Below are 12626 nucleotides of genomic sequence, written 5' to 3'. Positions count from 1 at the left end.
GACTTTGAGCAAATACATAAGCACTGTGAACACACAGAAAATGTGATAAAAAATAAATGAAAAGTCACTCAGTGGGGGTTCCAGTGAAAAATACTGTGCAATCATGTAATTAAAGCAACCTTAATTGAGGCATTTCCTAGTTTCAGGGTACTTAACTATGCCTCTTAATATTCCTTTCATATAGTGTTTTGTTGTATGCATGACACACTGAGTTACACCTCCGCTGCCCTCACACCCAGTTCTTAATATTTGGGAAAGACTAAGATTCATGTGAATTGATACAGATTTCTGGAGAACAAAGAACTGATACGCCACACTTGGTTTGTATCCAATTGCTAAAATACAAGTGAAACATGCACCCGTTTTGAAAAAGCAGTTATTCTTCTCCTGGAGATTGTTACAGGAAAACGGCATAGGATTTTGGCAAGACTCACTCGTTGATTACACTTGCACAAGATCGAACACATTGAGTCTTGTCTCCAGATACGCCTGTGCTGCAAAAAAATGATAACATACAGGTTCCTTGCAGAATTTTATCGCTCATTTTCCCCGAATGCCCAGACTTGTTCTGTTTACTCTTGTAGGGTCATAAATTGTGGACTTAAGTTGTATGCTACTTTTCCTTTATTCTTCCCCATCCTGAAAAGTGCTCATAAGTAAGTTGAGCACGCACAAAATTAAAGATAGGCTTTTAGTATCGTCTTTAGAGAAAACCCTTCAAATGCCTCCCCCCAAAGAAACCACCACAGCATTGCTTCAGATTCTCTCTTTATTTATTTCCGTTAAAACAAAAACATACAATGTTTCATTGAAACTGTGTTGCACTCCCTGCCAACAACTGTTGGCCTCTAACAATACAGTAGCTATACTTACATATGTACATGGAGGTACCGTAGGATGCCTGAATTTAGTGGCCTAACAAATATGTTAGATCATAGAAGTTGTTAAGTTGCTGCATTCAGGAAATCGTAACATCCATGGTAAATTTTAGAGGAAAAGTATACAGGAGCCTGAACAATGCGTTTTATGGACCCAAGTGACTGTGTTTATTGCAACACATACATTTGTAATAAATACCATCTTAGTGTTTTCCTACGCATCTTAGGCGTAACATATTTCTTCCATTTTTGTAGGCATTACATTTTGTTGCAAAAGAATCTTTCCTTTGACAGTTGTTATACAGATGTACAACATGAACAACTCCTTGAAATGATGTAACGATCAGTAATGACAGAGGAATATATACATAAGTCCTGGATTCCAAACCTACATTATATACATTATACTTACAGTATATACACACATACAATTATGTACATAGACTAATCATAAATATTGAAAAATAGGTTTAGTTTTAATGGATTAATGTTTTATAAATAACATGTTACATTTATGACTGAAATATCATGGAAGACAGTAACGTCTAACTGAGGTGACAAAACAGTGGTTTAATACTGAAGCTGCTCTTTTAGGTGGTTTGTAACGTAGGTAACTTTAAGCAGACAGGTTTGGAAAAAAAAAAGAGTATAATTAAATAAATCATATGTTGGAAATCAACCCAGCCAAGTGGAACTCAACTGTTGCAGGTGGAGAGCCAGTCATCAAATAACGTAACACATAACGTAAAATCTGGAAATTGCTACATTCGGAGAATTAAGTGACAGGCATGATATATTATGAGGTGTCATCACAAAAATCTTCCTCCTCTCTGGCTGCCGAGAAGGACCGTGTAGCAACTTCTCACTTAGACCTCCTTCCTCTTCTATGGTTACTGAGAGAAAGGAGGCCATTTCTCACTTTTTTTTTTTTTCTTTTTTAAATGCTGGCAAGGGAAGCGCTTCATCCCTTATGTGCTACAAATTGCTCAAAGGTAGACAACATTTTAATCCTCTTCTACCTTTCTACGTCTGCGGAGAGGAAGAAGAAAAGCTGCCAAAGTACCGAGGAGGCACACGCTCAGCACTTCTGTGGAGATCAGGTAGCAGAGGAGAGTTAGCCATGGACGTACAGTACCTGAGGCAGAGAAGTACCTAAGGAGCGTTGGTCAGTGCTGACTCCAGGATCGTTAATTGCCAGTTGAGTACCACCGAACTAATAATACAGACAACACAGGAGGAATCTAACTTCTCATTACAGTTTTACGCTACAGACTTAGTGACCAGTACTTACAGTCATGCAAAAGTATCAATACAAAATACCTGCAATTTTTTTTCATAGCTTTTAAATGGCTGGGCAGAGATTGACGTTACCTGCCGAACAGTGACTATCATTTAGATTTGTTCCTGATTAATTCTACAAGAGCAAAAAGGTCTCAGGCACTGTTTAATCAATGGATTACAGGCCCTTACTTGTTCCCTCTGACACCACGACCAAGTGGAACTTAGTCAGATTTTTAAAGCATCGTGTCAGATGAAGACAGTTGACCACACTGCCATGATTATTTCATTAATAATCTCTATCTAGGCTTTTGTACCCAATATTGTTGTGTTTGAGAACCTCTTATAAGCCAAGTATGCTGTTATACAAGTGTTATTTCTCTTCAACCTGGGATAAGAATGAAAGAGTAAACATGCACTAGAAACAAAACAGCTCATCACAACCGTACAGCACCTGTTTCATCAGCTAGCTAGCTAGGGCTCATAAGAAACTTATCTATTTCTGAAGCAAACAAGTATGAGATGACTATCCAGTCTATGAGGTTACCTTTAACACTACTATACAGTATAAATTGGAAGAGGAATCCCAGTTGTGTATGTGAAGAGAGTTTGTACCAAGCATGAAATACTGGTGCAGTTATTTTGTGGATTTGACTCAGATACAGAATAGTCAAGTAAAAATCCAATAATGGATGAGTAATTTGAGAAATACTGTACACTTTCTGAGTATTATACAACTAGTAAACTACGTTAGGACCTTTTTCTTTTCCTACAGAGTGTTTCAAGATAGATTGGACAGAAAGAAACCCAACAAACATTGCTACAACTGACAATGGACCTTATTAACAGACAGAACTCCAGGAGGGAGTTTTATATTAATGGCATGATATGCTCCAGTGCCATTTAGGTTGTATCTACACCAGGGAAGAAAAAACCAAAAACAAAGAAAAAAAAAGCAAAACCCCCCAAACCCTGTTTTACCCAATTGCACTATTGAGTACCTCAAGAAGGGAAACGTCAACACCATCTTTACAAATTTCTAGATCAGCTACGTTTTTGTCAAATGTACCCGTTCTAAGGGGTGTTTTTTTTAAAGCTTGAAAATTTGGGTTTCTGCATGATTTTTGGGAACTAAGGTAACTGTCGTTACTTAAGTAAGCTGACAAATGATTTTCAGGATTATTTTCACTCTACTTCGAACTAAGTGAATTTCATGGGAAGCATTTATAATTAGAGAATTTTGACTTGAATTGGTTTGTTTTCTGTTTTGCTCATTAGAAGTATTTTTTAAAATAAAATTTCTTCTGATTATGCCTCTACAGAAAGGCAAACTAGATTTAATTTAGGACACTGATTAAATGTTTTTATGAGCTCTTCTATGTTATTCTTTCATTCTTTTTAGAAAAATGTTTCTTAAAGTCAAAATAGTGCTTTTGAGGTCCATAAGAATTTTTTGGTACAAAAAAATAATAATGTTTCTCTCTCTCTCTCTCTCATTGGTTATTTAAACACTTTGCTGTAAATTAAAGAGTTATTTCTCACATCAGTTGGTTCCATTAGGCACGTTCAAGTAAAATAACAAAATATCCAAGTAACAATGACAAAAGCCAAACATGGCTTGATAAAAGTCTACAGAGAGTTCTGTCCATTCTCTGGAATGGAATATAGTTGTCACTTCCTTCAGCCAGACACTCATGTGGTTTGATGTTAATATCCACTTCCATCATGCAGAATAGTTTCTTAAAGACAGAGTTCAGGTATTCTACAATCAGAAGAACCATCAACAAAGAATCTGCATTTTAGAGGAAGCCGAATAGCTCATTTTCGTTCTCAGTAGGTATCTGAGCGAACACTGGCATTTGAAGTGGAGTATTACAGATTAACCCAGGGCAGTTAATGGCCATCAGATGCAACATTCTGGGTCCAGTCTAGAATAATCAGTGTCATACACCCAGTCATCACAACTATACCACCTAGAAAGAACAAGGCAGCCTGAAAAAGAAAACATAAAGGAAGTATTTCAGTTTCTGCTACTATACCCATAAAGTCATCCCCCATTTATGGCACAAATGCCATTGCTCATGGAGGGCAAAGTAAAAAAAAACGAGATCACAGTAAACAATGGAGAGCTACCTGTCTTTCTCATACTTGGGATCCTTTTTCAAATAAAAAAGTACATTTATTTTCAGTATAGCAGACCTCAACCTCCACCGAGGGAAATTAATGTAGCTGCTGATAACCAGTCAGGCTGTGCCACTGTGCCGACTTGATTCTGACTCGGTATGTCTAAGATTTGATTCCGAGTCAGCATGTCTAAAACAAGTAAGAGCACCAAGATCAGTCAGGATGACCCAAATGATCGGTGGAGGGCAGCTTTAAGGGGTAAATTACATAAATAAGTCTTGAAACTCCCACATGTTAACTAAGATAACATTAAATGCCAATTCATTGACTACCTTCACTGGGACTTCAGAATTCTTAAATTGTGAAGAAGGAAACTAAAGTTCTTGCTCTGAATTAGTACGCGAGTGTAACTATTACAGATTTGTCTGTACATACCCCAATCTTTTGCACTGACTTCATTGGTTCCTTCTTCACTAATTTGATATAGAAGGCAGAAGGAAGTATAAAGATCAGCATGGCAGCCGCAGATGCGCCTGTATTTAAAAAGCATAGAAATAAATATTCATAACACAAACAGGTAAATATAATTTAATTAGATCGGAACGGCATTTTCTGAGATTTGAAAGACTACTTGAACTGACGTGAAAATGCTTACCAATGAAGCCAAAGATGTCTCGGATAGTAGGGACAAAGATAACAAGCACGTTGGTAAACGTCAGAAGAGCAACTGTAATGGAACAGTGACGCCACCATGAAAACTCCTTCCCTGCCCACAACAGCTGGGTAATGGAACTGCGGATCTTTTGGGGAAAAACAAAACAAGAACAGTTTAGTCTTCATTGTGGAAGTCAGTCACTGTTACCTGAATTAGACCTTCCTTCTGAACATATTTTAATGTCATTTTCCTGAACACTTCCAATTTCAATAAAAGTTGAAAGACAGGAAAGCTTTTTTTTTTTTTTTTAAAATATTTACTTCCTGCACTTGAGAGGCAGCTCTGTGTTTCTGGTCTGCTTCTCTTTTCAGTGATTTAGATTTTCAAAGCACAGACAGTAATGGAGAAAACACAAGGAAAAACATCTGTCTTCAACAAAAATAAATCCCAGGGATTTTTGTAACATCTAAGGATGTTGCTCAACAATATAAGCCTAAGTGGCCTGAATTCATGTTCACGATGTACTTAGAAAAAAAAACCACACTGACTTTTGTAAGCTGATAATACAATAGTGCAAGTACTTTTATAAAGGGGCAATCTGTTCCACTCCCCCAATTAAACCGTATCAGGAAAACAATATAAGTGAACATATTTGTACCTACTGCTTTGTAGATGTTGCCTTATTATTTAATTTATTTGAATTAACAGTATAGAGATACTTCATCAAGCTTATTAGAATAAATTTCCTTTTCCAGTTAAGAGAAAAATTCTATAAATGGCAGTTGCCATAGCAGTAAATGACTGCAGCAGGACAGGTGATGAAAATAAAAAATGGTATTAAGATTAAGAAACATAATTACTTACTGGGAAAATAACGACAGGTACAGTAAGCGTTACAGCCATAAGTACAGCGAGACGCACAATAAGAAGAAGAACATCAGCACCCAGATAAGCAGAGTAGGTATGAAGCAGTTCTGGTTCGACTTTTCCTACAAAGAAACCAGTATTTTAATTAGATGCTGTTGACATACTTCTCAACCAACCACTTCTGCTCTAAATCCTCAGCGAATTTTACAGTTACAGCAATATGAATTGAAAGCCTCAACAGCTCTTGTAAGCATGTCTCTATTTTACACAGGGATAACTAGGAGGCACTGCATCTGTTTTAATCCAATTTTAATCCTGTTTCCTTGGGCCTAATTCTACCACTGACCTCCTTTTGGGTGCGCACTTATACAAGTATTTTAAAACCCCCCCAACAAACAGTGCATATTTAGAACCCAGAGTAAATGCTTGCTTGCCCTAACTTGAAAATAATACTGTGGTTTTGCAGAACTTAATTCATTTAAAAGAAAGCAGAGAAGGCAATACTCACCATAAAATGTCAGGTATCCAAAGAGAGCAGCCAATAAATACATGAGGAACATGGCGAAAAAAGATACATAGGACACATTCATCATTCTTTTACGGCTTCGGCTAGAAGAAAAAGAACCATTGTTAGCAATGAGAACATTCTGGTTTATACTACTTTTGTTTGTTTAGTGAAATTACAGACACATATCTAACATTTACCTTTTCAGTTCTTCATAGATAGGAAGAATTGCAGGATGGCAGACAAAAGAAAACGTTAGGATTGGGACAGCATACACAGTCTGAAAAACAAAAGTATGTTTAAGTATCTCAACAGACATTAGAAATTCTGTTTTAAAAAATTCACCAGTAGATTTTTCAGCTTTGACTTAAGCGTCAGTTTAGTTTTTGATAAACACTAGCTATTTTTTTACAACTGAAACTTTGGCAAGAATTAAAACAACAGGTTCATGCTCTCTTAAACCCAAACCCTGAGGTACCAAACACTCTCAAATCTCACTGAAGTCCATGCTGAGCTGAATGTATTTGCATTCAGAATTGTGTTCTGCATCTCATAGCAGATTATAGCCATTCTAGCCTGATCTTGGTATTGGCTGTCACACATACTTCTTCCCCATGTGTGGAGATTCACCACTGTAACTGGGAGCAGACATGAGAGTCAAGACTTTGTGACTGAGAACTTAAAGTCTATTCCAAACCCTGGCATACATTTCCCATTCGCATGCTTACTATTTGCTTCATCTTCTTCTGCAATCTACTTTTTAAAATGCTTTTTAACTTACTTGAGAAAGCTTGAGAAATGCTGTGCTGAAGAATGAGAGATGCATTTATTGCCACTCATCTCAGGCAGGTACCTCAAGCTCCTCTAATTTTGGTGTATTCGGAATGTTGTAACACCCAGTCTACAGGAGGTAAACAGTACCTAACTCTACTGAACAGAAAGTCTTATCACACCCCAAGTTTACAACTGGGTAGTTACCTGAAGGAAAAACAACCTAATTTATCTGCTCTGTATTTACAACAGAGAGTCTGATTTTTAGTCAGTTACCTGTGAATTGAAGATGAAATATTTTGGCTCGCACACATCATCACTTGTTATGTTTTCATCTAACAAAGGTGCCAGTGTCACATTTAATGTCATGTTCATGATGTCACTGTCCATAGGACAAGGAATCTGAAACATCTTCCAAATTACCTAGAAATAAAGCCATGTATTTATTGTTATTTTGACTAATGCAATATATGAAACTTTCCAGAAACTGTGTTTAATTTCCCTTTGAAATGCAGTTTTACAAGCATCGGGAATCTACAAGATTATACTTACAACAATCAGAAAGAAGACCATGCAAAGTAAGGAAAAGCCACTGGTATAGCCCAAATATCCTGTGTTCAAGAAAGAAAAAAAAAAAAAAAACTAAGGTACAATAAACAGAAACATCATGGAAGTGATAACATTATGACAAAAATACGTTCTGTCAGTGATCTCTTTAGATTGCCATTTTTTTAGTGTTATATAGAACAAGTTAATTATTTATGGACTTTCCGCTAATCTCAACCCAGATCTGAAAGTTCTCAAAGATATATTAGGGCCTGTACATACAGTGAGCCTGTAATATGAAATTTTATAACTTACAAAAAAAATCCCCACAACAAAAACCCCACACCAACTATGTGCATTGTTTATTATGTATTGAGAATCAGTATAGGGTTAATTCTAATAGAATGCACGATGAGATAACTTAGCCTTTTCCCTTCTGTTTTTATTGATTCACTTTATTTGAAGAAAGTAGTAACTTGAGAAAGTAATTCACAATGAGACTCTCAGTTAGTAAGGTTCCACTACAGGATTCTCTGAACAAATGGTGTGTTAACTGAATTATTCATATGTATCACTGAATACAGCCATTTCAGATAAAGCATCTGGTATGAATATTCTGCTACTGCTTGGGATCTAAAATGAAAAAGGTGACTTCTATTTGCATTGCAAAGACAATTTAACTGTCCAAGGCTAGCACCCCTGTTGAGACTGTTAGAGAATAGCTAATAACAATATTATACTATTTCACTACTGACCAAAATAGGTCAAACTTTGCGATAAGAACACAAACAGAAAGTTACTGTTGAGCCTTGTTGTAAAGCTAACCCTTAAGATACTTGTCTTGATCTTTTTTTATTTTTATTTTTTTAAGTAGACGGATGGTAATTACCTAAACACTGATTAGTCCCAAGAGACAAGTCTGGAGACAGCTGCTAATTCACACAGTACTTCAAGACTCAAACATTGTATCAACCCATTTCCCCACAGTATTTTCAATGCACTCTTATTTTGATTGTACTCCACTGCTTACCTAAATTTTTCAGTAAGGACAGCGGAAGAATGAGGATGACAGACACCAGCAGCACTAAACAGTCACCATTAAGATACCATTCTCTGTAGAAAAAAGGTAGTATTTGTAAGTAATCAACATATTTAAAAATTACAACATTTGCAGTTTAGTCTTTGCTCTTATCTTCTCCTACAATACATGGCTTCTTAAAAAAATGTAGTACCTGATGTCACAAAGGACTAGCATTCAACTTACTGTATAGACCTAAAGCCCTACAATACCTTCTTATCTCACCCCAAACCTGCATTGTGCCTTTCCTTTAGTGTCCTTTTCTAAAATTAATATGCATCTGAAAGTCAGAAGACAGGAAAGTAAATGACTGGTCAGAAAAGAAGTCAAGTGGGATCAATTGTGGAAAAATGGTAATTTGCTTAAATGTTGGTTCCCAACTCTCCAGATGTATTAGAATATTGCAGGCCCCCAGCAGGGTGGTGATCCACTTTTAATGGAAATAAAATTCTGTTGGGTACCCTGAGGGAGTTAAAGAAAAACAGGTGAGGGCTGGAGTTAAGGCAGTAGCTCAAGCCCACTGGCTGTGAAAACTCCAACAAGCACTGGGGAGTCTCTTGGAGGCACATTTAGTCCCTTTCAGTAGGGAAACTATGATAAAAACCTCAGATTTTTTTTCCTTCGGATAATTTTTGCCACTTATTCCTTAAGAAGCAGCAGCTATTTTTTGACAAAACATTTTTGAGTGTTAGAAGATTAACATCTTCCTTTGAAACACAGAAAAACAAAGTTAGATTGGTGTAAATATAATGCAATTTCACTGAACTAACAGAAAAATTTGAATATTTAATCATGGCAGGGTAACTGCTTTCTTCATGTCTCCTACAGGAACATCCTATATGCTTTAAGCAATTCAAGTAACACTGAGCATTTATTCACAAATATTAATACTTTATATCCTGTTATGGTATCAGCCAACAGTGTTTATTTTAAAATGGACTGTCTACTATTTAGGTAAACAAAGAAAAATTAATGACCCAATTGGAAATTTGTGCATTCGAACTCAATTGCTGAATTATAAGCGTATATATGCTAGTGGAAATATGGAGTAACCTTAACAGATTTGCTCTGAATTTATGTAGTAAATGCAGAAACAATTCGGTCACCTTTCTCCAGTTTCACCTGGGATAATTAAATGTAAAAAAGGTATTTTGGAAAGTTCAGATGTGTAAGACATTAATGTTATGTACCTTTCGTTCCCTTTTTTTAGGATTTAGTAGTCTTGTGGTAAATTAAAAAAAAAAAAATTACATTTGTAAGAACAGGCACTGTTATTGTGTGTGCACCACATGAAGGCCATCCCAGCTTCCACACCAAGGACTTAGAAGTGTTTCTGTGCTGAAAAGAATGCGATTGCACAGCTTTAAAATACAGCTGAGTATTTTAAAAATTGCTCAATGAATTTTAATAATAGAGCTAGTATTTGTAATATTGTCTCAGAATTCCAGAATATTTTCTTCTACAGTAAGCATTATTTTGGGACATTTAAACAGGTAAGTGCTTACATTTGAGGCACCAGGCTGCCAGAGTGGAATCCATGCCAATGGTAGCCACCCAGACTCCCCTAAGCAATGCATGGAGAGAGTCAGTTAAACGGGGTCCACAATTGCCAGAGCACTGAGAAAAGATTTACTTTAAATCAGTGTACAGCTACCTAGTACCAGCCAACAAGAAAACACTGAAGACACAAATCTCAATTTCTGAATTTTGTCTGCCAGATTTGCAGAGCAGCAGCTGCATCCAGTGAGATCCACAGCCTTTAACTTCCCCTCTTGAACAGCAACCAATTTTGGATTCTTCTCTGAGGATGGGATAGTTAAAAATACTTGCCTCCAAGCCCCCTTGTAAGTACTGGCTACTCCAGGGACTTTCTTAAGAAGCAGAAAATAAGGACTTGAATTCAGCCAAAGGAGGGAAATGAACCTTCCCAGGACAGAATTTGTAAACATTACACTATTAAGTAAATAGGGTGGGTGCATTCTTTGAGTACATTAAGGGGAAGGGGGGAAAAAAAAAAGGAGGGGGGGGGGAAGATGGCTAGCACTGTTGTCATGACAATATCTATCAGCAAGCTGTATGAACACCACCAAATGGCTTGAACCCCTTGGGGAACACAGGCAGAAAAATGCCTACCTTCTGAATTCAGGCTTAGGTGTAAGTTGGAGTCTTGAGCTGCTCAGCCCTCTCAAGACTGGGACACTTCAGGACAAGGCACAGAAGTACAACTCTGAAGAGTGAGATTTATAGCACTTAACTCTATCCATCTGAAGTCAGGCATCTTGTTTTAGATAGCTGTTTTTACACACCCTCTCAATATAGAGCGATATGATAAATTGCTCTCTGGAGATGCCCAAAACAGGTGTCTAAGCCAGGTGCACTGAACTGACGCTACAGAGGATCACCTTTCTCCACTGATTATACAACCACCACAGTAATGATGACCTCAAAATCTATCTTTCAGACGGTACGGTTAGATAAAATGAACCCTACCCAAGGCACCCACTTTTACAGCCAAGCAATAATAAAGCCACTATGGAGTCGAGGTGTCTCCACGGCTAAATGGCAATGTGTCCGCCATTTCAGTCTTGGGCATGTAAACTCTGTTTTAATTCAATATTTAGTCCCCAGGTCTTTTTGAGAACTGTTCCTTAAGACATTCATTATGTAACTGCACCTTAGTCTTATATTCAATCACTTCCCAAAATATTAACACTAGAAAACCAAAATAATCAGTCCAAACCAGTTGGAATGCAGTAAGAATAAAAAAAAAAAGAAAAACAGCAACCATAACCACATTTACCTTTCCTTATCGAGCGTATGTACTGACTGGTACATACATTAACACTTACCTGATGTTCTTTAGAGAACAGCTTTCTGTAATATGATGTGATACCTGTATTTTTCTACCCTTTTCCCAGGACAGGCTGGATCTAAATGAAGTGGAGCACTCAGGGGAAGGGCAAACTTACTGTATCTCTGTCTGAGTAAGAAGCTACCCTATGGTGTACCGAACGTGGTCTTCATATAAAAATATGTACAGTCTCCATACTTGTTTCTCCTAATAGTTTCTCTGATGAGGAGTTCTAACACCTACCCTGTGGTCTCTTCGATGTTCATAAATGTCTTGATGACCAATGGTAACTCATATTTCACTATGAAGAGGTAGCTTGACATAGCTGTAGGTGAATAACATCATAGATCATTACAAATATAGAATATGCCACAAGATGCAAGAATCACATAACATGTTTCATAACTTCACTTGAACACAAGCGGTTAATGAACACATGTTGTGTGAAAAAAAGTCTCCAAGAATAAGTAGGGAACAATTACTATTGACAGTACAGATATTTTAAGATCTTGTCCTCACCTCCAATGTTCTGCATTGTAATTGATCCAGAAGCAGCAAGTTTTCCAGCCATACCAAATGCCTTCATTCCCAACTGTTCATACAATAAAGATCCTAAAAGAAAACAAAATAATCCATTGGAAGGGCATGTTTCACAAAGATACCATATGAAACAAATACCATATGTTTGTAAAATAGTAATTTGCCATACCTCCTTCGTTGGCAGTCTTCAAAAGGAGATGCACTGAATACAAAGAAAATATTGAAACAAACAGCAGGAGTATCCTGAAGGGGGAAAAAACATGCAAATTTTTAATATCCATAAATGACTTATTGTAACCTTATTAAAGAAAGCTGTAAAAATGAATCATATTAAAATATTATCTAGGAAAAATCTGTAGATTCTAGGGCCAGCTCAAAGCATTCTGAAAACCCAATTAATGCCTAGGTTAGAAAGGATTTTACACTAAAATGCATTTCACTGGCATACAGAGAAATTCTGGTGTAGGATTAAACAACGCTTACATTCAGTGTAAGGTGGCGTAAGTACTGGCAAGCGTCAGGCCATTATAACT

At 36.9% G+C, this 12626-nt stretch overlaps 1 protein-coding gene across 3 annotated transcripts in view; it reads right to left on the bottom strand.

The window, feature by feature from the left end:
• Positions 1–755: 755 nt before the first annotated feature.
• The window catches only part of SLC38A2 (solute carrier family 38 member 2), a 15877-nt gene continuing 4006 nt past the window's right edge, over positions 756–12626 (bottom strand). For all 3 annotated transcript variants that reach the window (XM_082308996.1, XM_082308998.1, XM_082308997.1), the window contains 12 exons: positions 12263–12336; positions 12073–12165; positions 11797–11878; positions 8655–8737; positions 7631–7689; positions 7355–7501; positions 6508–6587; positions 6311–6411; positions 5800–5924; positions 4936–5080; positions 4716–4813; positions 756–4148 (listed from right to left, as the gene is read on the bottom strand). In XM_082308996.1, the coding sequence (XP_082165122.1) occupies positions 4050–4148; positions 4716–4813; positions 4936–5080; positions 5800–5924; positions 6311–6411; positions 6508–6587; positions 7355–7501; positions 7631–7689; positions 8655–8737; positions 11797–11878; positions 12073–12165; positions 12263–12336 (1186 nt within the window). In that variant the 3' untranslated portion in view covers positions 756–4049. The remainder of the gene's footprint in view (positions 4149–4715; positions 4814–4935; positions 5081–5799; positions 5925–6310; positions 6412–6507; positions 6588–7354; positions 7502–7630; positions 7690–8654; positions 8738–11796; positions 11879–12072; positions 12166–12262; positions 12337–12626) is intronic.

The sequence above is a fragment of the Platalea leucorodia genome, assembly GCF_965183815.1.
Source record: "Platalea leucorodia genome assembly, chromosome: 4".
In the NCBI taxonomy this organism is placed as follows: Eukaryota; Metazoa; Chordata; class Aves; order Pelecaniformes; family Threskiornithidae; genus Platalea; species Platalea leucorodia.
This window is presented reverse-complemented; position numbering and strand designations above follow the sequence as displayed.